Source organism: Terrapene carolina, unplaced genomic scaffold (genome assembly GCF_002925995.2).
Source record: "Terrapene carolina triunguis isolate 2854851 unplaced genomic scaffold, T_m_triunguis-2.0 Scaffold147, whole genome shotgun sequence".
Taxonomy (NCBI): Eukaryota; Metazoa; Chordata; order Testudines; family Emydidae; genus Terrapene; species Terrapene triunguis.
Genome location: NW_020664498.1, coordinates 3,918,362 through 3,945,552, shown reverse-complemented (window position 1 = coordinate 3,945,552; position 27,191 = coordinate 3,918,362). Strand labels below are relative to the sequence as shown.

Below are 27,191 nucleotides of genomic sequence, written 5' to 3'. Positions count from 1 at the left end.
AGCCCCCCCCCACGCGGAGCACCGCCGAACACCCCCTGCGGAATGCCGCGCCGCCAAACACCCCCCGTGGAGTGCTGTGCCGCCGAACACCCCCCGCGAAGTGCCGCTCTGCCGAAACCCCCCGCCCATGGAGCACCGCCAAACACCCCCTGCCGAGCGCCGTGCTGCTGAACCCCTCCCCGCGGAGCGCCGCGCCGCCGAACACCCTCCGCCGAGCGCTGCGCCGCCGGAACCCCGCCGAGCGCCGCGCCGCACTGCCCCCCGCCGCCCCAAGATTGGCCGCCCCTTACCAGGTGCCGCCCCAAGCACGTGCTTGGTTGCCTGGTGCCTGGAGCCGGCCCTGCCTAGAGGATAATAAGGTTATAAGGCATAGCCAGCATGACTTTGTCAAGAACAAAACATGCCAAACCAACCAATTTTCCATCTTTGACAAGATTACTGGCCTAATGAATGCGGGGAAGCAGTAGACATGATAGCTCTTGATTTTATTAAGGCCTTTGCCACCGTCCAACATGACACTCTCATAAGCAAACTAGCAAATGTGGTCTAGATGTAATTTCTATAAGGTGGGTGCAGAACTGGCTCAAAGACCAAAGAGTAGCTACCAAGGGTTTGCTGTCAAATTGGGAGGTGGGGAAGTTGTATTGAGTGGGGTCCTGCAGGGGTCTGTCCTGGATGTGGTACTAGTCAATATTTTCATTAATTACGTGGATAATAACATGGTAATTATACTTATAAAGTTTACAGATGACACCAAGCTGGAAGGAGTTGCAAGCAATTTGGAGGACAGGATTAGAAGTAAAAAATGACATTGACAAATTGGAGAATTGGTCTGAAATCAACAAGATGATGTTCAGTAAAAGACAAGTCCTAAACTTAGGAAGGAAAAATCAAATGCACAACTACAAAATGGGGAATAACTGGCTAGTGGTAGTACTGCTGAAAAGGATCTGGGGGTTCTCGTGGATCACAGATTTTCTATGATCCAACAATGTGATGCAGCTGCTGAAAAGAGTAATATAGTTCTAGGAGAGTCACATGTAAGACACGGGAGGTATTAGTTCTACTCTACTTGGCACTGGTGAAGCCTTAGCTACAGTACTGTGTCCAGTTTTAGGCACCACATTTTAAGAAAGGGGAGAGGCCAATTGGAGCGTGGCGAGAGGACAGCTACAAGAATGATACCAGGTCTAGAAAGCTGGACTTTTGAGGAAAGGATTAAAAAAAACCTGAGCATTTTTAATTTTGAGAAAAGAAGACTGGGGGGCGGGGGAGAGGGAGGAACTGATAACATTAGGCTGAGAACACAACATTCACTTCACTAAAGAACTCACGTTAAACTGTAAAGCAATCGCAAAAGAATATATTAAGTATTGCACCTGTCATGAAATCATTAAATGCGTCAAAATAAGAGATAATAGGCCTTATTCTGATCCCAGGAGCAAGCCCATGGGACTCAATGGATTTACAGTGATGTAAAATTGATCCAATTCAGAGGGGAATTAGGCCCCCTGTCAATGGAACAGAATGCTGTCACAGGAGAGCGGTCTCCCACTGCTAGACAAATGTCAAGGCAAAGCTAAGACATTTATTTGGAAAGCAGACAACATTTATCTTGGAACAATAGTTTACTTTGGGTTTCACACTATGACTGATGTGGATGTTATCATTTAATCTGATAGATGAGTGCAGTTTTTGTTCATGCTGCCGTCGTTGAATACAAATATTCTAATTTTGAGAATGGACTCCTCCTGTCCTGCCACCAAGCAGAAAACATCCTAGGTGAACAGGAGTCTAGCACGCCTTCTGGATGGTTAGAGATTGTTAACATTGCCTAAGCTTGCATGCTCTCAACTCCCATGAGACGCAGGCCCTCCTTCAAACCTTTCCACTGTGGAGCACGCTTCACCTCATAGAATCAGAATCTAAAGGGTTAAAATAAAAATCTGGCCTTACTGATCTCCATTTCCTTTGAAATAATAATACACTAAAAAGTAATGTGCGTGTGATCTGCTCACTCTGAGGGCGGATACGCCGGTACTTGTACGGGAACAATGTGTTGAATGTTGTTGGAACAGTGCTGTAGCAGTCAAAGTAACAGGCTACTTTTCAGTAACAAACGCAAATTCCTTTTGTTAATTGTATAATCATCACTGAAAAACACTTCTGTGCTGCTATTACTAACTGTACCCTGCATTGGATGACGTGATAACATTATTATAGCAGTCTGAGAACATGCACTGGATACAGTGCTGAGTAATGAAAAAAGGAAATGCATCATAGACGCTACATCATGGGTAATTGACAAGCAAATGGATATCTGAGCTAGCAGTGCCACCTAGCCCATGCCACTGAATTCTGTTGCAGCTGTTTTTGAGTGTAAGTGTTCTGGGACTGCTTTCCAGTTTGTTCAACCATTTTTAAAGCATAATTACCAAAGCTTATGTTTCGCAGTTAATGCTGTCAAGCCTTTTAAACTAATTGGTCTTTTACAGAAAATTTAACTGAAAATTAACACATCTTTTAATAACATTGCTTTAACTTTAATGACACTTTGCCTTTCGTTTATAACTACTCGAAAATTGTCATTTTCCATGTCATAGCTGCCATTTTTTTTATGTTTGCTACTTTGGTAATTTTTTTTAAAGGAAAAAAATATAATAGTTATTTTGCTTCCATTTCAGGCAGATATTTTAACTTGCTTGTTTTTCCTTACATGATGCATTCTGTCAAATGAATAGCATTTGTTTCAAGTGAATGAATATCCAGATATGGGGAATTACAGAGCTAAACTCATTAACCAAATCCTGAACAGGCCCTTGGGAGAGGTCCAAAGCAAAGGTGAAAGAACAATGTTTTATATTGTACTACATTTTAAAAATACCTCCCAGACTATTAAGGGATATTGTGAGTCCTCTGGGCAAGGGGATGTTTTACTACCTGCTAATCCTTCTGAACAGCAGGATACAAAAATAGAAAAGTCTTATGTTTCAAAATGTCCATCTCATAAGTTAAAACATTTCCTTTTCTAAATAAATGAGATTGTAAAGGACCTTGGGGGTTCTACTGCAAAGTTGCCCCTAACTCTTCACCCCTCCCTGCCCCCATGTGATCTTTCTGTTTGTATAAGGAAAAAAGGACTGATGTTAATAGAATACATTTTAAAAAAAATTAAGGTTCTAACAGAGCCCAATAGATGCCAGGAAATTCAAAGTTAAGTCTCATGATCTGGCTCTGAATAGATGCTTTTGTACTAATGACATTCCCTGAAGCTACACCAATCCCGCTACCAGTGGTATGTATAGAAATGATGCTAAAGCACTGGAAGCTCTGTATAGGAGTATTTTTTGTAGCCTCATTACCAAAATGAATGCCATCCAGAATCAAGATGTCTGGGAATCATTTCACAGCGATAAAAGATGCTTGTTGGGGCAAGTGGCATTTTTGCATCCTGCACTTTCTTTTGCCTTCTATAGCTACAGACGATGGCCAAGACTTTCAAAAGTCACTAGTGATTTTGGGTGCTCAACTTGGCACATCTTAGAGGCGGCCTGATTTTCAGATTCCTTTAAGATATCTTAAGTTTCATGATTTTTGAAAATCTTAGCATATATACCTCATCACAAGTGTAAAGCTTTGTTAAATGCACCGTGTCTGAGAGGTTATTTGTAACCTTGGCTTTCTAACCAACTTACATTTTGCTATAAACAAGCATATTGTGAGAACATGCTTTGATTAACAGGGGCAGCCCCACTACAAGAAGAGCAGTATATGTATATAGCTTTCCATGCATTTGTATTTGTTTGTAGATGTTTAAGGCAAATCAAATACTTAGAACGAAATATACAGGGCTGCCCAGAGGATTCAGGGGGCCTGGGGCAAAGCAATTTCGGGGGCCCCTTCCATAAAAAAAAGTTGCAATACTATAGAATACTATATTCTCGTGGGGGCCCCTGTGGGGCCCGGGGCATGGGGCAAATTGCCCCACTTGCTCCCCCCCCCCGGGCGGCCCTGGAAATATAATGAAAAACTCTAGCAGAGGCTGATGTCTATTCCAGAGACATAGTAAAGGTTAGGCAGCCTTGTTTAAGAATAGCTATTATCATACTTAAAATCTGTGTCAGGTGAAATGCTTGGGAGTTTGGGATGGGACCCAGTAGCGGAACAGTCACCCCACTCCAGTGTGAAAGGGGTTAAAAACAGCCCTGGGAAAAGGCTGCCCCGGGGAGCCAATCAGGAGTGAGCTTGAGGCAGCCAATCAGGGCCGGGTTGGGAGTATAAGAAGGCCTAAGGGAGGTGCTGGGTCAGAGTCTCTCTCTAGTTGTGGAGAGAGATGGATCTAACTGCCTAGAGGAGCAAAGGGTACCTTGGATAGAGCAGTGCTGGGGAAGAGACAGGCTGAGCTGAGGCCTGACAGGAATGCCTAGGGAGGTACTGGGGCTGCAGGGAAAGGCAGCAGGTCCAACCCCCTTGCCAATGATGAGTGTCCATTAGAGACTGCAGTCTGGCCCCATGAAAGGGGGCTAGGTGATGACTGGCAGAAGCCACTGAGGCAAGGCGGGTATAGAGGGTTGGGATTCCCCTGGGAGGGGAGACCCAGAGTGTGGGGGTACTGCTGGGGAAGAACCCCAAGGTAAAGGGGCACTGGGGTTCAGGAGGGACATGGTGAGGCAGGGGATCTGAGGCAGGTGGCCAGCAGAGGGTGCTCAAAGGCTGGTAAAGAGCTAATTCCCAGGACAACCAGTAGGAGGTGCCGCACTGCTGAGTCGCACCTGGCTACAGACCCATTTCTCTGTTTAGCATAAGTCCTAAAGTAAAAAGTACTTCCTCATCATCAATAACCAAACCATTCTTGTCTGCCCACCCCATGTTCGCTGAAGATGCTAAGAAACCTGCATAGGCAGGATTAGCGTGCGGAGGAGCTATATATTGTGTAGCTATAAATGAAGTTGTCTTGTGCAGAGTTCCATTGCTGCTACAGATAAGAAAGAAATGCAGATGGATGGGGCTTATTACTCTCTTATTTAATCCCTCTTTTACACTGGCATTAACTCCATTTACATCATATGCCAGACTTCCACTGGGTAAGTGAGAGGAGAATGTGAGCAGTTCACATACATGTGTTGCACCCAGTGCAGTGGGTTTGCATTACTAAGAATTTAATTACATTCTGCAGAGATCAAGGAGTAACATTTAATTCTAAAAAGCAACTAAAAAAAGGCGCACTGCTTCCCCCTTTCACAATGAAAAACTTCACAGCAAAGGGCACAGTGGGAGAAAACAACGTGTACCTCCTGTAACCTCCTTGACTATTCCTCTGCTAATCCCAGCCTCTCCCCTGCTAATATAGCTTTTGCCCAACCATGCTACACAACAAACACCAATTACAGACCTACTAACTTGATGAGCTTTCCCCATAGACTTAGTTGCAGTCAACTTAGTAATTGAATCAATATGGTTGATGTAATCCTGAAGACCCTATTCAAGTCTCAAAGTGAGATGGCACGTGACAAAGGACTTCCCTCTGATAGAATTGCTGGTTCAGTGAAAGTATGACTCATGCTGGTCCCACAATCCTGTAGAATATTTTGGAATCAATGCTTGAATTCCTGCAGTACAAGTAGAGGTCGGGTCACAAAAAGCAAACTGCCAGACAAAGTGGATACTACCGAGCCAGTGGATCAGGTGGTGTGGGAAATGACAGGATGCCATTTTTTTGGGTAGAGAAAAAAAATGTGGAGCATCTCTTCTTCTCATCACCCCAATAGAGGCGTAGGAGAAAAGGAAGGATGGACACCTCACCCATCTGACAGCTAGGAGGAGGAGGGAGAGTTCCTTTTCCACCCTATAGCTTGGACAGTGGAAAGCCTTCCAGGAGTGGAGGAGAGAGTGACCTTGTCCACATCAGCAAAGCAGTAGGAAGTGGAGACAGCATTGGTATGGCAAATGAAGACTGGCAAATAATTCTAATAGAAGAAATACTAATCTAGGGAAAGAAACAGGGATTCACTCTAAATCAGAATTCTCTATTTCTGGCATCACAGTAATTTCCCTGACTGCAGATGGTGGTGACCCATTATATTGTTTAACCACTTAAGAATGAATGAAGTTTGACAAAGAATCTTTGCAGAAGAAAGAAGACAGAGATCATGAACAGATATGTCATCGGTAGCTAGATATTTAGAGGGGAAAATCGTCCCATTTACTTTGTGAAGAATAAACTGACTGTGCTCAAAGAAAATGTTTCTAAATTGTAATAGTCCATTGTGAGTTATCTAAGCATAAACACAATTATTCTCTCTTATAATTTATCTTTCTAGTGTTTGCACAATAAAGCAATGGCGTCGTGTCTGCAACATTGCTATCTGTTACTCTGGGAATGCCTGTAATAAATAGAAGGATTAGCCTTTCAATAAGTGAAGCAACAAACAGCAGGGGTTGAATTATGAGACAGTCTTTGGATGAGGATGCTTAGACACCTGATTAAATGGCAATTTTGGGAAGGGAGCTACAGAAGAAAAGAAATCAGTGAAACCTAAATGGACCCAATGTTTAAATGTTGTCTGAAAATGACTTGGATCTTTTGGCTTCCATTGTCTAGAAAGCTCTCAATCATATTTTCATTCTAGCCTCTCATTAGCTGCTTTTAATTACAATAGAACTCCTCAGTGTCCTCTTAATACTAAAACTCAGTTTCATTCAGGAATCTTCTTAGTCTGGTAAGGTGAAAAAACTTTCAAAATGCCAGTTTGGGACCTTCATATTTAAGAGATCCAATGTATTACATGGAAACGCTAAACCTTTTACCCATAAAATTATTATTAGTGATGGTTTAGAGTTAGAGTTTGGTTGGATACTTATCTGGACTTTCTAAATGTGTCAAGTCTGCAAAATTTGGCTGATGACTCACAAGAACAAGGTATCTCATAAGATTACTGTTACTTCATGCTCCTTATTGGAATAAAATACCATGAGAATAGATTTCCTCATTACATCTGTCTCAAGCTGCGGCTGGAATGGACAGAAGTGTAGTAGAAAGTTTAAAAAAAAAAAAAAAAAAAAGGTTAACTGAACTTTTTTGAACCATCAAAAGTTTGGTTTCACTTTTAGGTGAAGGTTAGCGTTGGCTCTTATTAAAAAAAAATATTGGTTTGCCTATCTCTAGTATTATTTGGGGCTTAAGCCAACTGATCTCCAGTGTCATGAAACTAAATTCAGTGGGATGGTCTGAAAGTTTAGGTTCAACTTTACAAAAGACTCTCAACCAGCCCCTAAGTTTGCACAGTCATTTTTACCCACAAAAAAGATGTTATGTGCACAAACAGCATATTGGTCACACAGGTAAATATCAGTTTATGTGCACAACTTGCCTTTCACATAGACAAACTGTCTTTCCCACATGTAAATCAGGAGGCCGTAAGTGAGTTTGATCTGTTTAAATTCTATTTTTAAATCAAGGCTGGAAACTAACTTTTTTCAACAGACCCCGATCAGGATCATGAAAGGCACTATTAAAAAACATAATTTACAAAGTAATCATATTATAACAGCTGATACTGCAACAAAAGAGTCTTCTGAAACAGCTGTAGTTAGGATAATCAGGAGTAAACAAGGTCTCCAAAGGGATACTCATTTGAACACTTTAAAATCAGAGGTATAGTATAACAGGCCTGCTTAATGGAGCTTATCATAAACAACATTTCATATTCTCCTCCATTAATTACATCTCTCTTGCATCTTAGTCATCTACCCCGAGAGGTCTATTTCCATTGAAAAGTATCAATCTGTAAATTGCTAGTGTTAGTTTCCCCGTGTTTCTATAAAAAACCCTAGACTGCTTGCTTTCCATTTGGTCCATTTGCAGAAAGCTGCTCCAACATTAATCTGCTGGCACATAAAGAGTACAACATTTTTAAATGGAAGTCCTTTAATTGAGTGCTTAAACCAGTTAAAAATGGACCCACTCTAGGTTAAAGTAGAGACTGTATGTATTGAGAGAGTATTCTCTGCCTGTTTTTAAAATAAAATAAAAGAGGAAGACTATTTATTTGCTATGGATGGCCAAAAACTGGTTTAGGCAAAATAGCTACTTACTTTGAACTCCACTGAAACTCAAAATAAACCTTATACAAACCTGTTTCAAGGTTTGAAATTGGTTAAAAACAAAACACCCATGTCAATTTCTTATATTTTTGCATTCTTGGTCCCAAATACAAGCAGAAATATTGGAATAACCTGACAGCATGCTCTTGTGCAAATTCAGACCCAGAACTGTGATGTATCCACTCTTTCAAGAAATCCCATTCCCATTGATTTCCAGCCCACTTTTGCAGACCCAAGAGGGTCAGCTGGTTTAATTAAGCTTTGCAGAAGCATCCAAGCTTTTGTCCTCTGATCTGATCTAAACATCCAAACCTTTTGTTTGTTACCTGTCACTATGAACTATCACTTTATGGATGAAGGAGTACAAAAAATAATTAGAAGCTGTAAAATGGGTAAAACACTGAACTGTCAAGGTAGTTATGTTATGCAAGACGACAATTTCCATATTTTAGAGATAATGCCCTAAATTTCCAAGGGTGACTAGTGATTTTGAGTGCTTCCATTTTTGGAAGGCCAGTTTGAGACACCCCGCTGCAAGCCACCAGACTTTCAACTCTTTCTGAAAATAGTGTGCATCCAAAATTACCAGTTGCTTTTGAAGACTTAGGCCAATATACATACCCTCTGGTCTGAGAGATTAGTTGCTACAGAGTCTCAGATCGAGATCCTCAAAGGCATTTCAGCGCATAACTCCAACGGACAACAGGAGTTATGCACTTAAATACCTTTGAGGGGAACTGGGGCTCAGTCCACATCCCAAGTAATGATGATGTATGAAGGTCTAAGGGAAGATATCTTGTTCTTCAGGCTGCATGGTGGCAACGGAGCTGCTACACAGCATCAGTCTCCCATAGTCTGTCTGATGGGGAAGGGGGAGAAAGTTTTGATTTGCTTACAGCGCTCATGAGGGAGTCCAATACACTGACGGCGAATGCGGTTCCACATGCAAATGGCTGTGTAAGATACAATTCTGTGTCTGGGTCGTCGTCGTCATCTTGGTCCAAAAACTGAACGTTTGAATCGTTTACTGAAAATAATAATACAAAAATATCATAATATGCTTCTTGGCCCACAGCATGTAACCTTACACACTACACAATCAGAAAGAAAAAGCAACGGCATGTGTCTGGAAACACAGACTTGTGTCTTTGACATCACTTAAAATGAAATCGAAGTGGATGTGAAAATATGCACTTAAAAAATCTGTTGATTCTTATTTTGCTTGTATGAAAGGCGAATATCCCTGTGCCATAAAAATGACCGTCTTGGCACCACCTGCTCATTTGCCACGGTGCTGACATACATTTTCCATCCGTACAGGCAAGATACAATGGGTAGGGCTGCACAGATATGCCGTGATCAGTTAATGTCAGGTCCACTTTGTGATATAAACCTCGTCCACAAAAACACTGGTTCAACCCAAAGGCATCTGCTACTGTGATTCTTTTCTGATGGACCTGTGTTAATGCAATTGCAGCTCCAAAGAGGGAAGCTCCCCATTCAGCTTGCATCAAGCTTGTCATACAAAAGCAATACATTGCAATTCTACTACTATCCTACAGTATGGTTTCAGCCACAGCCTCACCGCCCTAGCCATGAATTCTATTCCATGCAGTGTGAGGAAGTATCCACATCAGGTTGCTTTGCAGAAAAGACCAAACAAGGTAACATTTGACATTTAGATTCTCATTGAGTTCCCAGAGTTCATCTCCCCACCCCGCCCCATGCCACTACACACAACTTGATATAAATCTTATCAAGCAGATGATACTTGATTAAGTCTTTTCTTTTCCATATTAGGACTCCTCAGTCATAAAAGTGCAGACTGATCATTTGTGTCACCAAAGATGCTTTTGAAATTATTAAAAATTAAATGACAAATTACTTTCAATTCCCATCCAGGTCTGAGAAATTATCAGTTTTGCAGCATCTGATAGTGTGGATCTTGAATACTTTTCTTGTCTCATAGTTATTGGAAATTCCCTGTATTTATTTTTTAGTAGACAAGGATGCTCCTAAAAAGCCAAATCCTAGTGCCATTGACTTCAGTTGGATCACTCTCTATCTAGAAATATGCCTGCCATTCTGAACTATCATCTTGAGACAATTACTTTTATTTGATCAGACTACCCATTATTCAACAGCTATCGTCTACTAGTATAGTATAGCACTGTTCATGCAAGGGCCTCAAAGAGCTCTACAAGTATGAACAATGCCTATAATATAACAGCCCTGTGAAGAAGATAAGCATTATTATCCCCATTTTACAGATGGGTAAATTAAGGCACCAAATGGCTGTGACATAACCAAGGTCAAACTGAGTCAGTAGCAGAGTTGGGAATAGAACATACAATTCCTGATTCCTCATCCCCTGCCATAACCACTAAAAAGTAACATCTCTCAGAGCTATATACAGTCACAGGTTACATTATATGGTGTAGATGAATTTCATCCTGGTAAATAGCTCCATCTACACTATATCTTGCCCAGTGGCTGTCAATTTATTCTTGGGCTCCTAAGCAAAATATTGTTGAAAGCCTGTTGTACCATTTCAAAATTCACTTTTTGAAAAGACTGTGCCTTTGTTTAATTTGCTAGCTGAGGAGAGGAACTATAAACAGCAGTACTCTTTTTCCACTTCTATCTGGCAGACTTGTAAGACTAATACCTGACTTTGACACAGACTTTCTAACAGTACGTAGTGTCAGTTTCCAACTTACACCAAATCTTCTGTGAATTCTACAAGTGCAGTTTAAGTCTGAATATATCTTTATCTTCCTGATGCAAGTTAGCCTGCTATGATTTTTTTGAAAGGTCTCCTGGCTAGATGGGGGTAGGTTTAAGAGCGCAGCACTGCACCACAGGAAATGCTAATCAAACCCCGCTCTGAGCCCCTTGTGAAATCTCATTTTATTGAGAGAGTGCAGCATAGAAGCTTTGCTGCTTTAGCTTCAGAGCCTGAGAAAAGGTCTACCCACAAAAAAAATAAAACAAACAGCTTAAGGGAAGGTATGATACCGGGGTTTCTTTTTCAAAATCTTTTATTTCTTTTTTTACTTCCTGTGAGAGCTAAGGCATGTCAGTCAAATTGACAATAGACTGAAATAAAAGAGGGGGGGGGGAGGCCAAAGAAAATGAATTGGTGAGAAGATGCTATGGAAACAGCCGGCAGGTCAGACCAGTGCGATCAAAGGTTTACTGATGCTGCGTGAAAAAGAAATCATTAAGAAAGGCCAGAACAAGACAGTCAATTTCTACTAAAACCACAAATAAAACCCATTCAAAGCAGTGCCATGAGGGTAGCCCCTCTGATACAGCCAGATAAATAAAGAAAAAGCTGATGATGGTAGGAACAACACCACCAACAACAAAAAAAGGACAGTGATGTGAAGGAAAAAGGCACGTCTTACCCAGTTCAGTTATCATTAGTATGTGGGTTCCACTGTTTTTTTCCTGACTGATTGAAACCAAAGGCAGAAGTTTGCCAGGCTTAGCTAATAAGTAAAGTATTTAGGGGGGGAAAGAAAGTACAGAAAGAGAATAAAATAAGGGAGTAAGACAGGTAAGGCTCTAAAAAAAATAAAACTGAAAAATAAAAAGGACAAAGGACCACAAATCAAGTTTGTATTTGCCATGAAAGCTTCTGCACTTCACATCACAACAACTTGACAACATGAATATCCACAGCTAGAGTGGAAATCAGACCCAGGTAACCAGTTGCCCCATTCTCAAGGGTAACAAGTGTCATGTCACTATGCAGTGATTATGCAATATTAAACAAGTTTTGGAGCATGAAGGGTTAACCAAGTAGCCTTTTAAATGCAGAAGGGAAGTCTGCTGGCATCTTACACAACTTTTCTTTTTTTTTTAAAAGAGATTGTCCCAAAGAACCATGCCTGCTTGGTACAATACATTAAGAACAACCTCTTGCCTAATGTAGTGTGTGTTCAAGAACACACAAAGTGAAAACACATAGGGAAGAACTAATTTAGTTATTTATCCAAGTAGAAAGTTTCCCCTAATGTTTCCTCAGCAAGAGTAAATCAAAACAGTTAACTGAAGAGTTAACATGGTGTCCTTGGCTATGAAATAAGTAACTCTCCTGAGGCCTGTAAAAGGAGATGGAAAAATATATGGGAATGGACATGAAAGGAGTATTTTTATTTTCCTTACCTAGTTCTGTTATAATAGGTATGTTGGCTCCTGTTGTGATTGAGGGTTGACGTAACAGACCATGGACTGGACTGTTGTCTGGAGATGACCTATCCATTCCTGGTGGCGTAAACCCTAAGGAAGGAATGTCAGACAGTTACAGGATGAACTTCAAGTAGCAAGGCAAACAGAAAAGAATGTAACAAGTCATTTCAGACTGATGCAAATGATGACAACAGACGTTAACATTGCATGCATCTCCTGTGGTAGATTATTGTTCAGAGAGCTACAGGTAGAAATCTGCTATAAACTATTTTACTTAACATTCAGCATTGCTGAAATACAGCCCATCAAGCCTATCAATATTACAGGCAGTTTATGCTATAAGACAGCTGGCAACAATTAAAGCCAACGCACTTCTGCTAAACTTGTGAAACAGCAGTTTTTACATCAAAACATGCTAAAACTTTCGGTACAAAATGTGATCCTTGTTTAAAAAACTGAGAACAAAATCCAAAGCCATTAATATTTGAGGGTGGTTTTTTTTGCTATCAGTATTTCAAAGAACACTAGTAATAAGCATCCTTACTTAAGCCTCACACTGCATTCTAAGGCTTGTTAAATCACCATGTTTGCAGCTTTCAGGAGCTGATGGGTCTGATTCATAAGATTTAGGGTGGAGCTGCAAAGACCACTGAAGGATTTAGTTACTTTAAGAAGTTTCCAAAAGCATTATGAAGCCCATAGAATTATTAATTTCTATGCTGATCTTGCAGAATCCTCATGGCTTCCATTCAGAGCCACCGTGAGTCAGAAAGAGCAGGAAGCACTAGTGTGGAAGGAATGGGGAGCGAGACTGACATATGGCAGGTGGGCAGGAGAGAGGGGAAGGACATCTGGAGATAAACAGGAGAGAGGTGCACACACTTGGGGAGAGGATGGCATAGAGTGAAAGTGTGGAAGAGTCACATGGGAGGTGAAGGGATGGTCTGGGGTGGAGCAAGGGCCTCCTTATGCAGCTTGCATGCTCCACCTGAGTCCCTGCAAGTTCTGCAGGAACACCTGTCACTGAACAGTTCGTAAACATAAAAAGGTAATACCCAGGCACACTATTTTGCTAAGCTGGAGTTACAATGTAAGTGCTGAATCTGTCAATGATTTAAATAAACCAAAACACTCTCACAAAAAGTTGGCCTGGAAATTCATTGATATGATATATACTTAAGGCTCGAAAAAAGTAGGAAAAATAGAAGCATGCATTTAACGTCACCATTGTTGCAGTTAGACTCAAGGACTCCATTTCCTCCTTGCTATGGCAGTATTTTTTAAGCAGCTATTTGTCTATCCATGAGGCCAAACTATTTTTGCATTATAAATTGTTGAACAGCCATTAGACTTTGGGCAAATTCTGCCCAGACTAACTTTATGTCTGAGATCCACAGACAGATTTTTGACTTTTTGTCATTACTCGCCTGGACTAGATTTGAATCATCTAGATGCCACCAAGCCCCCGCCTCCCCCCACCCCCCAGAGTCAAATTTATTCCTGGTGTAACTCCATTGCCTTCTCACAGCATACAAATTGGTCCACTCAGCTAAAGTCATTCATACATTCATCTGCTATTGACTCCAAAATGAGTTGATACTGTATTTCCATCTGCCCTGTCCTCAATTTTGGCAGTATAAATAAGTCATGAGCTATCAGAGAATCCTTTCATAAATTTATAGCACTTCAAAATGCGATGTCAGTCCCTTACCTGATTTTTTCCCCTTTCTTGGAAGTAATAATCACCACTATCAAACTAGCTTTAACTATTTTAAAATATTAAGTGCACTAATTTTGGCCCCTCAATTGTCCTCTTAGCCTAACACCGGTTTGGCACACGGGGAGGATCTCCAGTTCAGCTCTGTGCTCCTGAGTTAGCAGAGCTTGGGAGAGCTCTAGGAATTACTGCACGCACCCTTCTGGGAAGGGGGGATAGAACTCTGTTTTGTTCTGAAGCTACTTTGGCCTTTTGTCTAAGATCAAGTGTGGTGTCAATTTAACACACACTCTGATGTAACAAATATTGCTGAAAGACCATCCTACCCCTGCAGGGAGATGGATTTTCTACTGTAGGCCTTCTCCACTTCTAACTCTTGTGATCCTCCAGGAGACTCCAGTATGAACTGTGCCTTGCCATCTGGAAGAAAGCTCCCAGCAGCACAAGGCCTGTGAGGATGGGCTATGTAAAAGCAGGGGTGAAAGTGAGCCGGTAGGTACCAGTAAGAACCTGCACTGGCCCATACCCAGAGAGAGAGGGCAGTGACGTTAAAGCACTGCCACGGCAGTGCTTTAAGGACGGTCCTTTGCTGCGGCGGCGCTTTAAGGATCCTCAAACGTCGCTGCCCCTTCCCCCCTGCTGGTAGGGTCCATACCGGCAGGGCCGCCAACAGGGGAGGCAAAAGGGGCAGGGACATTAAAGCACTGCCACAGCAGCGCATTAAGGACGGTCCTTTGCCGCGGCAGCGCTTTAACGTCGGCGGGGGGCGTGCAGCAACGTTAAAGCGCTGCCGCAGCAAAGGGCCCTGCAGCGCTTTAATGTCATTGCTCCCCCCTCCCCCACAGCCCCCCGCAGCCTCCGATGGGCAGGGGAGGCAAAGGGAGCAGTTGCCCTGTGGCCGGTGATTTAAAAGGGCGCAGCAGTGGCGTCCGGAGCCCCGGGCCCTTTAAATCAACACGGGAGCCCCAGGCAGCGCGGGCCAGGCAGCCTGAAAGGGCTGGTTGGGGGATGCTGACCCCCAGCCCACCCCCTTCCGCCCGAGGCCCCGCCCCTTAAGGGGGCCAGAGGCCCCCTTCTCTCCCTCCCGGCCCGTACCGGTAAGTGGCCTAACTTACTTTCACCCCTGTGTAAAACGGAGGGAAAACTGTGGCGAGAGGCTCTGAATGGTGATTGGGAGGGGAGGCAAAGTCGTCTCAATGCCTTCCACAGATTTGAAAGGCACAAATTCCCACGTGGGAATTTAAGCACAGCAATACAATTCCAGTCAACAATGGTGATTCGGATAATACTATAAAAACAGATTTCTTCAAGGCAGGCGGAAGTGATGAGTATGTCAGAGTGTTTAGTTTTACTCAATGAACTCCTTACTCATTGTATTGAAATCAGTTCTACTATGCCACCATGGAAAAGAGCAGATTGCATGCCCAGTTGATTTCTGTATGATAGTCTCTATCATGGCCAAATCCCATGTATGAGTAACAGCCATTCAAGAACTTTTATTGACATGATACCTCACCCACTCCGTGCTGCATCGCAGATCTATGCTGTGCTCTGACTCATACTGGCCTACCCAGACTTTTCCGAGGAGCCCTCTCAAGATTCAAAAGAGCTGGCAGATTAATTATGGATTGAGAGTCCTGTCTCAGGACTTTGCAAGGGGCAGGAGTGGTATTTTTTGGAGACGTGGACGCTGGGATTGGGCTGCTGTCTGTTGTTGACTCCTCTGTTGGTGTTTTGTATACTTTCATGTTCTGCAGTAGGGGACATGATGCGAGACATCAGCTCTTCAAAACACAAGCAGCGACAGACAATGAGAGCGCTCTGTATGTGCACTGAGGCAGCTGGGGCCACTGGAGAATTACAGTTCAGCATGACTGGCAGCAAGCCTTCCAACCTCACACTGATTTGAGGGTAGAAAAGGCTAACCTTCTCCCCACAAGCCCTTGAGGCATTGGTAGTGGGCAGTGTTAGCATGAGACACCACTGTTCAGACCATCTTCAAAGGCTTCTTTTCTCTCATTTCCCTAGAGGCTTTTCTTCCCAGTCCAACACTGTGTCTACTACACATTTTTCAATGAATCAGGCCCTTCAGATTGTAGAACTAGTCGGTAGCTTCCTGCCAGCTCAGAGGAAAATGTAAAGATTCAATGTAACATGCCTCTAAATGCATGACTCCCTCCACTCTCCCTAGAAGGCTATTTGTAGCCACCTCTCTCTAACCCCTCAAATATTTGTCTTCCTAGGATGGTGTTAGGAGATTGAAATAAAGGTGGCATTTCTGTTAGGCACAGACTGTCAGGAGCTCTGTAATTGCACATTGCACACACAGTGCATTCTGTATGAAATGCAGGAAGCATGTTAAAGGGATTTTGTTTTCTCCATGAATGAAAAATAATCCTGAGCCTTAATATTTTTTCCTCGATGGTTTTGGAAGATGTGAGAAATATCCACAACTTTATTTCCCTGACAGTGCTTAATTTGAATTGGCTGTTTACACAACTAACAAATCTGGAATATTTTCAGCAAAAGAAAAATCAGAAAATGTAGGGATTTGGGGTCTGTATCTGTCTATCCACCAAGTCCTTATTCCAACCTTCAGGACATGTCCTTTTTGCAGCCTGCCTCCCACCCACAACATAAATTTTAGATGCTGTCTATTTTTTTCCACCAAAAAAAGGTGAAGGAAAACTAAACTGTTTTATCAGAACTTTCATTTAAAGGCATGGAAAACTACAAGTGACAGCTGTGCGGATTCAGTGAATGTGATGTTTTTGAATTTCTTCAATTTGACAAGTAAACACCTTAAATCGGTAATGCTATATGCATAATACATGGCCTGTATTTTGACATCCATCATCAAATGCTGACTTGAGAAAATACAGGTTGTACGTCAAGGAATAGCACCCATAAAGGAGGGAGAAATTCAGGTCACAGGGTATTAGGAAAACTATTTTATTACAGAACCAGAAACAAGCTAAGGCACCAGATTTAAGATCCATTTTCGGCTGTGAAAAGATTCAATTTCTTTGCACAGAGCCTTCATTTAGAAATGACCTGCTTTCCTCACAGCCCCTTTTCACTTTCCTTTTCATATTGCATTTTCTCCTTCGGTTCTCCAAATCGTGTTCCATTGACATTCATAAACCCAGTGAACCAGGGCAGGTGGTTATAGTGATCTTCCTAACTGCAGTGCCATACTTGTTCTACAAACACCACCAGGGGTCTGACCTACAATTGCAGGATAGGGTGAAATTCACATTGCCCATGAGTACATGAAATCTGTGTGAGACAACGTAATGGCAGATGGAGAAGGATGAAATTCTCTTCCCCACAACTAGGAGGTAGGGTGCTATTGTGCACCTAGTTCATGGCAGCTTCTACACCTAACTATGAACCAGCAGTAGCAGTCATCATAGCCTGCCTAGCTTATGCAGGGTTTGGGGCCACTGAATCAACAGTAGATGATCCAGTGGATGTATTCCAACTACTCCTCAGTCTGCCCACAATCCATCACTACATATTCCTGGAGCGAGATCTTGCAGTGAGCAACTTACAGGATGTACACTGCAAGGCTTCCACTGACTTCATTGGGGTGAGCGCATGTCCAGGGGCACAATTTGGCCCTTTTAATTTATAACATGCTTTCCATTCAGAAGGATCACATAGTGCCTTACAAACTGATTTTACTAACTCTCCAGTCAAGTAATCATTTAATCCAGAACTGAGGTACAGTCAGTTCTAGGGTGGAATGCTGCAAGTGTTTAACAGCGCACAGTAACACAACATGGTTTTTAAGATGAATGTTAATTTAACTGCAACTGCAGGTAAGCAGGATTCAGTTTTCCAAACTGAAATTTAACTAGATTGCCAGGGCTAAAGGCTATACTCTTGCTTGTCATTAAAATGCCAGGCATACCTATGGTGCTGATTAAAAAATAATACTCTAGTGAAAGGTGCTTGGGATTTATGAGGTAATAGTCAGATTAAAGACTGCAGAAACGTAATTTAAAAAAAAATAAGTTATAACTATTGAGAACTCTGAGAAGTAAAAAACAACAATCATATTTTGAATATAGATAATCAGCATGCAAGTGGTGAGCTTCTAAGCAGTGGATGGACAAGATACCATGCAGGTTATGTGAGAAAAGAGAGCGAGAGCCATTAACCAGAGACAAACAGACAGAATTGTCTTACAATGGGACCTCACCGTTTGCTACTGTTTGCTGACACTGCACAGTAAAATTCCATTGAATTCAATGGAATGATAGACTTTACCTTTTAGTCTCCAAAGTACAGCCATTTGGGCATATCTGAAAAGTTCAGCAGCAGTCATGCAGCTAAAGAGCTGCTGACATTCATGGGAACCTGTTACAACCATTCAATTTAGAAACAACTCTAGCTGCAGTGTCCCCTGGGGCCTGAGACAGAGTTTTGGTTTGAGCACAGCACCAGGAAATCTTGAGTTCTAATCTAAACAGTTTTGGTGGAGCTTCGTATTTAGACAGGGTTCAGCTATAAAACAAAGATGAGAATCTGGGCTGGGATTTCAACACCTCTGAAGTCTGGAAGTCACTCAGTCAGGCCATTTCTAATTGAAGTGGTAGAAACTACAAACACAGAAGTTTTACTTTATGTTTTTACTGTGGGACAGAACAGCGTCACATTTGGCTGTGAAGTTCATAGGCTCCAAGGAAGTCTTTTCTCAGTTTACATTTACATAACGTTGTCCTTCATGAGTTTCACTTTGAGTTTCAGGTTCAAACACACCAAAATTCAAAGCAAAACCCATCTGAAACTGCCCAAGTTTTGTCTGATTTTGGCTTAAAACCATGCAAAACCACACATAATATCCACCCGGAGCCATAGAGCAGGTCAGGTTTACCACAAGTTTACACAAAACGTAAAACCACAGGAAGGGTTTAGATTTGCAGAGCTCCATTTTGGAGCTCTCTGTCTGCTCTCTACTGCTCCCTTCCCCACACACTAATTTAACTAAGATGAGATGCAATCCTCTGATGTCTGCTAGGATAGGATTATTATTTCTGGAAATGGCAAACACGACCAATGTTGCCCCAGATGAAATTTCCACACACTGTGGCGCCAAGCACAATTTTACTGAAATTATAATTCTTTTTGGTAAAAAGAAAACCAAGTGAAAGTTCACTTGTTGACTTTCTCATCCAGATTTTTCAATGCTACGGCAATTTTTGAAACTGATCACAGTTTTGTCTAGGTTACTGAATTGCTTTGCCCTAGAATGTTTTTTTTTTTACTTGATAACTCCTAATACACAATACAGTATGTGCATTGGCATACAAAAATGTACTTTGAGAGTCCTAATCAGTGTCTTCTTATTAGTGTCGTCTTATTCGGTTTCTAATGTCTAAGGTAATAAGCAAACACTTTTGCAATAATAAAACCTGGAAATACAATTGTTTTAAACAGTCTCTGCATTGCATGAAGAGCAAAACGGCAGGAACCCATGAAGCATAAGGAGGGAAATTATGCTTATATTGCTTGTACCCCTCCACCACGTAGCTGCATCCCCGCCGTGTCTTTTACAAGTACAGCAAATCTCTTATGGAAATCTGCAGACAGAATGGGAGACACATCCTGTGAGGCAAAGTTATTTGTAAAGTACACTGAGTATCTCTAATGTAAGGCACCACAGAAATGCAAGTATTTTCATAATGCAGAGGGAAGATTGTAAGATTGCTGGTGCAAGCAGGCCACAAGAAAGATGAAAGACTAGGGCGTTTCCAAACTATAGCACAGTCTGGATCACATCTTAATAGTAAGATTGGCTTGTGGCTATTTCCCCCTCCCATTTGCAATCCCATGATCTGCTTCCTATTCACAATGAGGTAATACCCCTCTGCCAACTACAGCTGTTGCCTTCATGGAAAAGCACAGTATTTAGGTAGTTGCACAGTCTTAGATGCACTATTGATGTTACACTTTTTGAAGAAAGTTAATTGCACTATTGCCTTTTCATGTAATTCCCTTCCAGTCTGTTCTGTTCCCCTTTCTACTACCCTGTACCTGCTTCTCTAACACTGTGCTCCCTTTCTCCTCCTGGCCTTTTCTCTCTTGTTGGGGTCTGCTTTCTGGTGGATGCATTCCCTGGGGACAGCTCCTATTTCCTCACCACCCATGTGCCAGTGACGCTGGATTGGCACCAGCTGTTTTTACACACACCCAGATTCTTTTTTGCCATGAAGAACCCCAAGAGCTGTAGAAGTAGCTGGAAACAAGGAGGAGAGCCAGTACCACATGGCAATTCAAACTTTCCTTGGACCAGCAGCAAATGCAGTAATTCAAAATCCTATATATGCCACGTGGTTGTTGATTTAACATTACTGTGAGAAAATCAGAATCCCTCACTTTTTTCCTATATAAATTCTCAACCTTAATGTTGAATCTGTAGTTTTTCCTCTCACTCCCCTTTTAACATATATTGGGTTTCTAGAGATTGGGGTCCATTGCATGTGGGCTGTGAACACTGTTATTTAAGTTTTTACTGGGTTTAAAGTTAGAAGCATTTATTTAAGTGCAGAGATTTGCAGCTATATTGCTTATGGCCCAAATCCACCCTGCTTTACTCACATATGTAATTCTGTCACATTTAGCTTTGGTGTTGGAAACCGGTGTGCTATGTTAAACTAGTCAAATAAATTAAGCCATATCAGCAGGTTTGCAGAGACAGGTATTCAATAAGAAGTTGTAAAATAGAAAGCTCCCAGTTAAAAATGACCTATAAATACATGTTCAGGAAACATCCTACATTACATTATGTACCAGAGAAAGTAAATGTCTCCTTAGTGAAAAAGAAGGGCAAAGCCAGATGTGATAGCAAGCTAAGATCAATAAAAATATTTTGATAAATAAATGTAACTGCTATTTCACTTATGATTGGCAACTGCTGAAACATAAATTATACAAATTTCCCATAGCTGTTTATGGGAAAATTATGCAGATTAGCATTTGATTAGGCTTATATCATGAGACTCAATTTTGGATTTTTAATCTATTAAGCTCCAATAAATGAGGAATCTGAATAGCTCCCCTGAGCAGCAACAGTAATAACCACAGCAGTCATTTTTTGCAACATGTATTCCAACAATTTCCTTAGCAGATGAAATTAAGAAAACTCCACGTCTCTGAGTACAATTACTTTGTAACTTCTGCAAAAATTTCAGGTGTATGCAATTGGGAAATGGATTCTTACAAAGTGCTTAAACAGACATTTTGTGAACATCAACATCTGTCATTTTATGCTAGCAATATTGTTTTTCCATCAATTTGGACTTATTTATGGTTGACTTTATGGTTGACTTCTTGGTCTGCATGGGTGAAATATCAGACTTGTAAATTACTAGAGGCAGAACTAAGCTGGAATCCTAGAGTAAAACCCTATTATGTGCCATATTTGATGGGTCGGAACCAAAATCCCAGATCCAAGCCTGCTCAGATTTTGGGACAATTTGGATTCAGAGCAAGATAACTTCTAATATGTACACCAACTATTCTCCATAGGGTTCCTGGCACACTTACTATAATCTATATACAGGGTTCCAAAACTTCTCCAACCTGCAGTTGTATTATAAAACTGCCAGCAAATGTTCCCTACCAAACAGTGCATAGCACCAATATTTCCGTTCTGTCGGAGATTAGGCCGAGCGTCTAAATTGTTCTTTGCTTTGTACTTATGTCTCAGCCAAACACTGTGACCAAGTTTTGGTAGACAAGATATGCAAGCACATAGTCAAGTGCCAGTCAAGAATTTTTGGACCATGAGATAAAAGGCCGAGCTTGAAACACCCAAATATTGTTCCCTAAAGCTAAATGATTATACAGAAAGGACATGGATTTAGTGATGCGCTTTTGTGTGGGAGTATTTGTAAAGGAAGGCACAATGATGCAGTATTTATCCCCATCACTTTAGCTTTCAGTGTATTGGTTGGCCTAAAACAAAGATTTTGCACATAGCCAGAATTCCTACAGACCTGCTGTCATAGTTTAGAGAAATACATCCCATGGCCTTTTCCACTCAGATACCGGCTTACATAACACAAAGGCTTCAGAACATCTGTGCTGACTAGGGCATTTAACATTATGTTATTTATGTGAAAATTAATGCTAAGGCTTTCTGAGCTATGTCAATGATACAATCCCAATACTTTAACATAGTGCTATCACAGAATATTTTCACATAGCCTATGATAAATCAGGTGGATGTACTGCAGACTGGAACGAGGAAGGATGGGGAAATTTATTTGTCGTCCTCTTTAAACTAAAAACTTCTTGCTCAAGAATGGAGGTGTGACTCTAAGAGCCCCTCAATGCCCACTGGAATCAGAACAGCAACTCCTACTATGCCTAAGAAATTCACTACACTTAACAATGCTTTCATGGTCTTTGCCAGGGGTAAAGAACATTGTATAAGGTATCATATGAAAATTCATATCAGTCATCATAATCATTGTGAGATGTCTATATGGGTAACAATTAAAAAGTTGTATGCACATACTAAAAATATGCTCAAACCATAAAACCAGGCAGGGCTGGTAAACAAGTTTGCCCCAGCCAAAGGAATGTTGATTTGCCTGTCTGCTTAGGTCTCAAATGTAATTGGAGCAGGGTAGGCCAAAGACAATGGAAATTACATTTGCATCTGAAGTCAACAATAAAAGAAAATTAATAAGAGGATGAGAAAAGGGGAACAAACAGCAAGAATACCTTTGAAGAGTTACTGGACTGTAAGAAGGGGGTGGGGGAAGACATTGTGGTTATCCATCACTGACGGAACAAAGAGATCAGCAGCACCTTTTGTAACATGAATGGAGGATGTCCAGCCATGTGGGTTGGTGACTTTAGGTGAGAAACTGCCTTAGACAGGGATTGTAACCTGTTAAGTTCTGGTCACTAGAAACATGTTATAGTTTTGTTTTATTTGTAACCATTTTCTGTTTCTACTATCTTTGCTTAGTATCACTTAAATCTCTGTTCTGTTTAATAAACTTATTCTTGGTTTTACCATAAGTTCTTCCCAGTGCAATACATTAAAGTGTGAATCCTCAGCTGATCTAATAGGCTGTATGACAGTGTATTCTGTATCTGTGGAGACAGCGGATTTGGCAATTTCTGTGCATGTCCAGTGACAGGGGCTGCGTACTGCAGAGGAACCCTTTTCAAGACGGTTCAGGGATTGGACAGCACCTGAAGTTAACCTGCAAGGCTGGTAGAGGTTTTCAGGGGATTGTTAGGGGAGCTAACAGACTGGAGTATTGGGGATCAGAGATTAGCTCCAACAAGTCTCTCTCGCTCGCTAAGGCAGGAGGTAAGTTGACTCAGAGCCTTGAACTCCCTGTGGAAGCATTGCAGGAGGCACCACCACATGGAAAATGAGTGCTTTTGTGAAAACTTTAATTTGGTCATGGAAGAGCACCCAACTTACACAATTTGGAATGGATGTAACAAGAGTCAGGGAATATTTTCGCAATATCTGACACAAGGTGCATTCCAAAGGCAAAGATATTTGCACTTCCAAAGTATTTTTATAAACTCCATGTATAAAAGCTCGCTCTGTCAAAGATAATATAGCAGTATACAGACAAGAAGTGATCTCCATGAAAAGAAATTATGCCCATCCTCTACTACAGAAGTGCACACTTTTGGCTAAACCCTCATGTTTGCTCTAACCTTGTCCTGTATTGTTCAGCCCAATATATTATCTCTGTACATTGGATCATATTCCACAGTTCTGGAAAACTCCAGTCTCAATACCAAATACTAAAATTGATGTTAGCTACAGTAACTGTTGATTATTACTGACTGCAACACAGAAATAGCACACAAAGCAGGTTTTTTTTAAAGCTTGAAGTCTAAAATGTGACTATGAAGATTATACAGTTATGCCCTCTGTGGGCAGCTGGGCATATACTAGAGTAGCCTTAAGGGTGATCTAATCTACACTGGCCCTAGAATCAGGGAGTAAGAAGGGTACCATCTCCAAGGAGGAGCCAGACCATAAAATAGTATTCTTAGATGGCATTATTTGCTGGCTTTAGCATCTGTTTCCCTCATTCAGTGGCTCAAAGCATTCAAGAATCGGGCCCAATGTTTCTAACAGCTTGTGTTGCAAACTCCCCACTAGATCTGAAAATCAAGCAGTGTTCTTTCTGCGTCAGACAATCTTAATGATCATCCTACAACCACAGCATAGCTACAATTTTGCTCATGATGTAAAATCAGAAGTGAATTCAGTATTAAAGTAATCCGTAATTATTTATATTATGATAGCCCCCAAAGGCCCCAACTAGAATTCTGGCCCTACGCTTCTGATAGCAGACAGATTTAGCTGAGATTTACTCCTCCCACTATTGAGATGCTGCAGTTGTGGGACTAATGTCAGGGAGAAAGCCAGGAGGCTCTATCATTTCATACCCAGGCTATACCCATATCTCAGTGATGTTTGCCCTAGGATAACACACCAGTTTACCTAGACTACCGTTGTAACTTGTTTGTTTTATGATAAATTCCTGACATCTCAATGTTAAATTGGAAATTTCAAGGTACAGAACATAACCGTAGCCATGACAACAAAATTTCAGCTCTATTTTATAAGGAGATTGGAAAAAAATGCACTACATAAATTCTCTCCTAGGACATTTGTGACATTTGCTTCCCATCAGAGGCATGCCTTTTACATGGACATATTATTTGGAATACGGATGTATGTAGTCTGGTGATGGATCTGCTGTGATGAAGAATAATAGCTATTATTGAGCAAGTGTAATTTCTTGTATTGTACTTTGCAAATGATGGTTTATCATCAATTATTTGGTGCAGTGACGACACTGAACTGCTCTAGTGAAATTGTTCAAGGTCACTCATCCATATATGTATTATCTCTGCAAGTGCTAACAGTTGTCAAAACTCGTTTCTGTCAATATATTGAGATGACATGTTACATCGGGAACTGATATGTCTGCTAAGAACATATCATATTTGCAAAGTAACTTTTCTGACTATAACCATAACTTTATGATTAAATCTAATTTAGCAGTTAAAACTTTCAACCCTATGCTTGATCACTCATGGAGTAAATGACAGGTATGATACACTGGGCCAAATTCTGGTTTCCATTACACATATCAATGGAGTTGCACCAGTGTAAATGAATGCAAAATTTGCTCAGTTATAACAAGACAAAGAGAAAAGCATAACACTTAAGCCTGTAATAGAATGTCTACTAATAAAGTAAACAGGAGACCTTATATTGCTAAATTCACACTATTTTGGTTTCCATTATGTTAATTTTTCCCATCTTCACTGAACATTAATCACAGAAATTCATGTAGCTCATGAACATGATAGAGTGACCAAAATTATAAAGAGTTTCCTAATATCTTTATGGGTTGGGTTTCTTAGCATCTGTCATGCAGTTCAAATAACTTTTTACATTTAAAAAGTGCATGCAAAAATGTCTCTGCATCAGCTCCCCAATTGTTTCGCGTATATGGGATCCATTGTCTGGCAATACCGAAAGAAGGACAGGAGACATTTGACATGGGTTTAATTAGGCCGCATCTTTATTATTAGATATCTGGGACTACCTGGCAGATAAAAGTGTACAGTGCAGGTAACCCCATGTTTATTCTGTAATTATCCTGGGGACTTTTACCAGCTCCCCCTCTTTTTTCATCCAGGTCCCTCCTGCAAATTTATTGCTGGCACCTTACCATCCACCCCACTCATAGGAGGGTAAAAGTGGGCTATAAGAATGGGGGGTTGGCTCCCTGCCGTACCAATCAGAGGAGACCCCAACCACCCCCCGTTTGTTCCTTTAAGTCCTTCTAAAAGCCTTTTAAAGTCCTTTTCCAAGCCATTTATTCAGTCACTGTATACCTTTCCTATGGAGTACCTGCACTGGACATCTGCCACAAGGAGGCGCCAACAATTAGCTTGGCTGCCTCCTCCCTAAACCCAGTCAGGTTCCCAGACATTTTTTACTGCCCCCTTTTATATTGGCCAAAACAAATGGGCTCCAAAGCTTTACAGGGAACCCCATCGCCAAATATCGTCCCCCTCTCTCCCTTCCCCCCCCTGCTTAAAAGTGTAGGGCGTTCAATAACCAATGTAGTAGAAATCAAACTGGTAAATGACAACAACAAAAAAAGCCATACTATATTCCTAATGTAGTGAAAATTAACTGACAGCAATAAAATATTTGCTAAGGTATCAAGCACAATAACATCATATTGAAAACACTTTCCCAACAAGCAATTTTTGAATTTATTATAAAAGTATCGGCTATCACTTATGCGTCTAAATACTAACATAGAGTTTGAAAACGTACACCACCATAATCTCTATAAAGCTTTAAACTACACATATTCACCTATGTATCTATTATTATTTATAGCACCTAATGTGTTAACTGGAGAGGAAAATGGATAGCTAAATGTGTGTTAGCTTGCTTGTTTTACTTACAGTAATGACAAACGCAAGTGGAGACATTTGTCTTTTAAAGTAGGGATTTCTAATGTTTCTGAATTTCATTGTCCATATTCCCATTATTTGATACAACTATAAGGATAAAATTTAGAGATGGGCTGGATCTGGAAAATTCAGATCCAAATGTGGCTTTTCATGTGTTAGGAGAAATTTCAGGAGTGTTTGGATGTGGAATTTTGGAATGGCCTGTTTGAGAAAGAGGGCAAAATGTAAAATTTAGAAATTTAGAAACCAAAGCTCTACACTGGGATTTTGGCTCATGCTTAGTCTAGTCATACTGTACTAATATGTAAGTTACCACCATAAATCAAAGGGCAAGGATGGCTGCCATAAAACCCACATTATTCCTGGAAATCTAGGTTGGATGCATGACGGAGGCCATATAAATAAATGCAGACTTATTGTTTTCCTGCGGATTTTTCTGTTTTTCTATCATTTAAGCTTTCATTTCAAAGCCTAATTACTTGTAAAGATAGCTGTAACTTGTAGCCCAGGAATGTAAAAGGCATCATGGAGTTAGTCTGGCTGAATGGAATTGGATTTTTGATAGGGCAAATGTAGAATTATTATCTGGTGCCTGAAGGAATGAGATTTCTCCAGCATCTTGATTATATCTCTAACCATTTGCATTCCCACCCTGGAGTTTCAGAGTTGG

At 41.1% G+C, this 27,191-nt stretch overlaps 1 protein-coding gene across 2 annotated transcripts in view; it reads right to left on the bottom strand.

Moving 5' to 3' along the window:
* LOC112106608 (calcium-activated potassium channel subunit alpha-1) overlaps window positions 1–27,191 on the bottom strand; it is a 916,252-nt gene that overhangs the window by 19,954 nt on the left and 869,107 nt on the right. For both annotated transcript variants that reach the window (XM_026653705.1, XM_026653706.1), the window contains exons 23-24: window positions 12,277–12,390; window positions 9,000–9,130 (exon numbers count right to left, since the gene is read on the bottom strand). In XM_026653705.1, coding sequence (XP_026509490.1) covers window positions 9,000–9,130; window positions 12,277–12,390 — 245 coding nt within the window. The remainder of the gene's footprint in view (window positions 1–8,999; window positions 9,131–12,276; window positions 12,391–27,191) is intronic.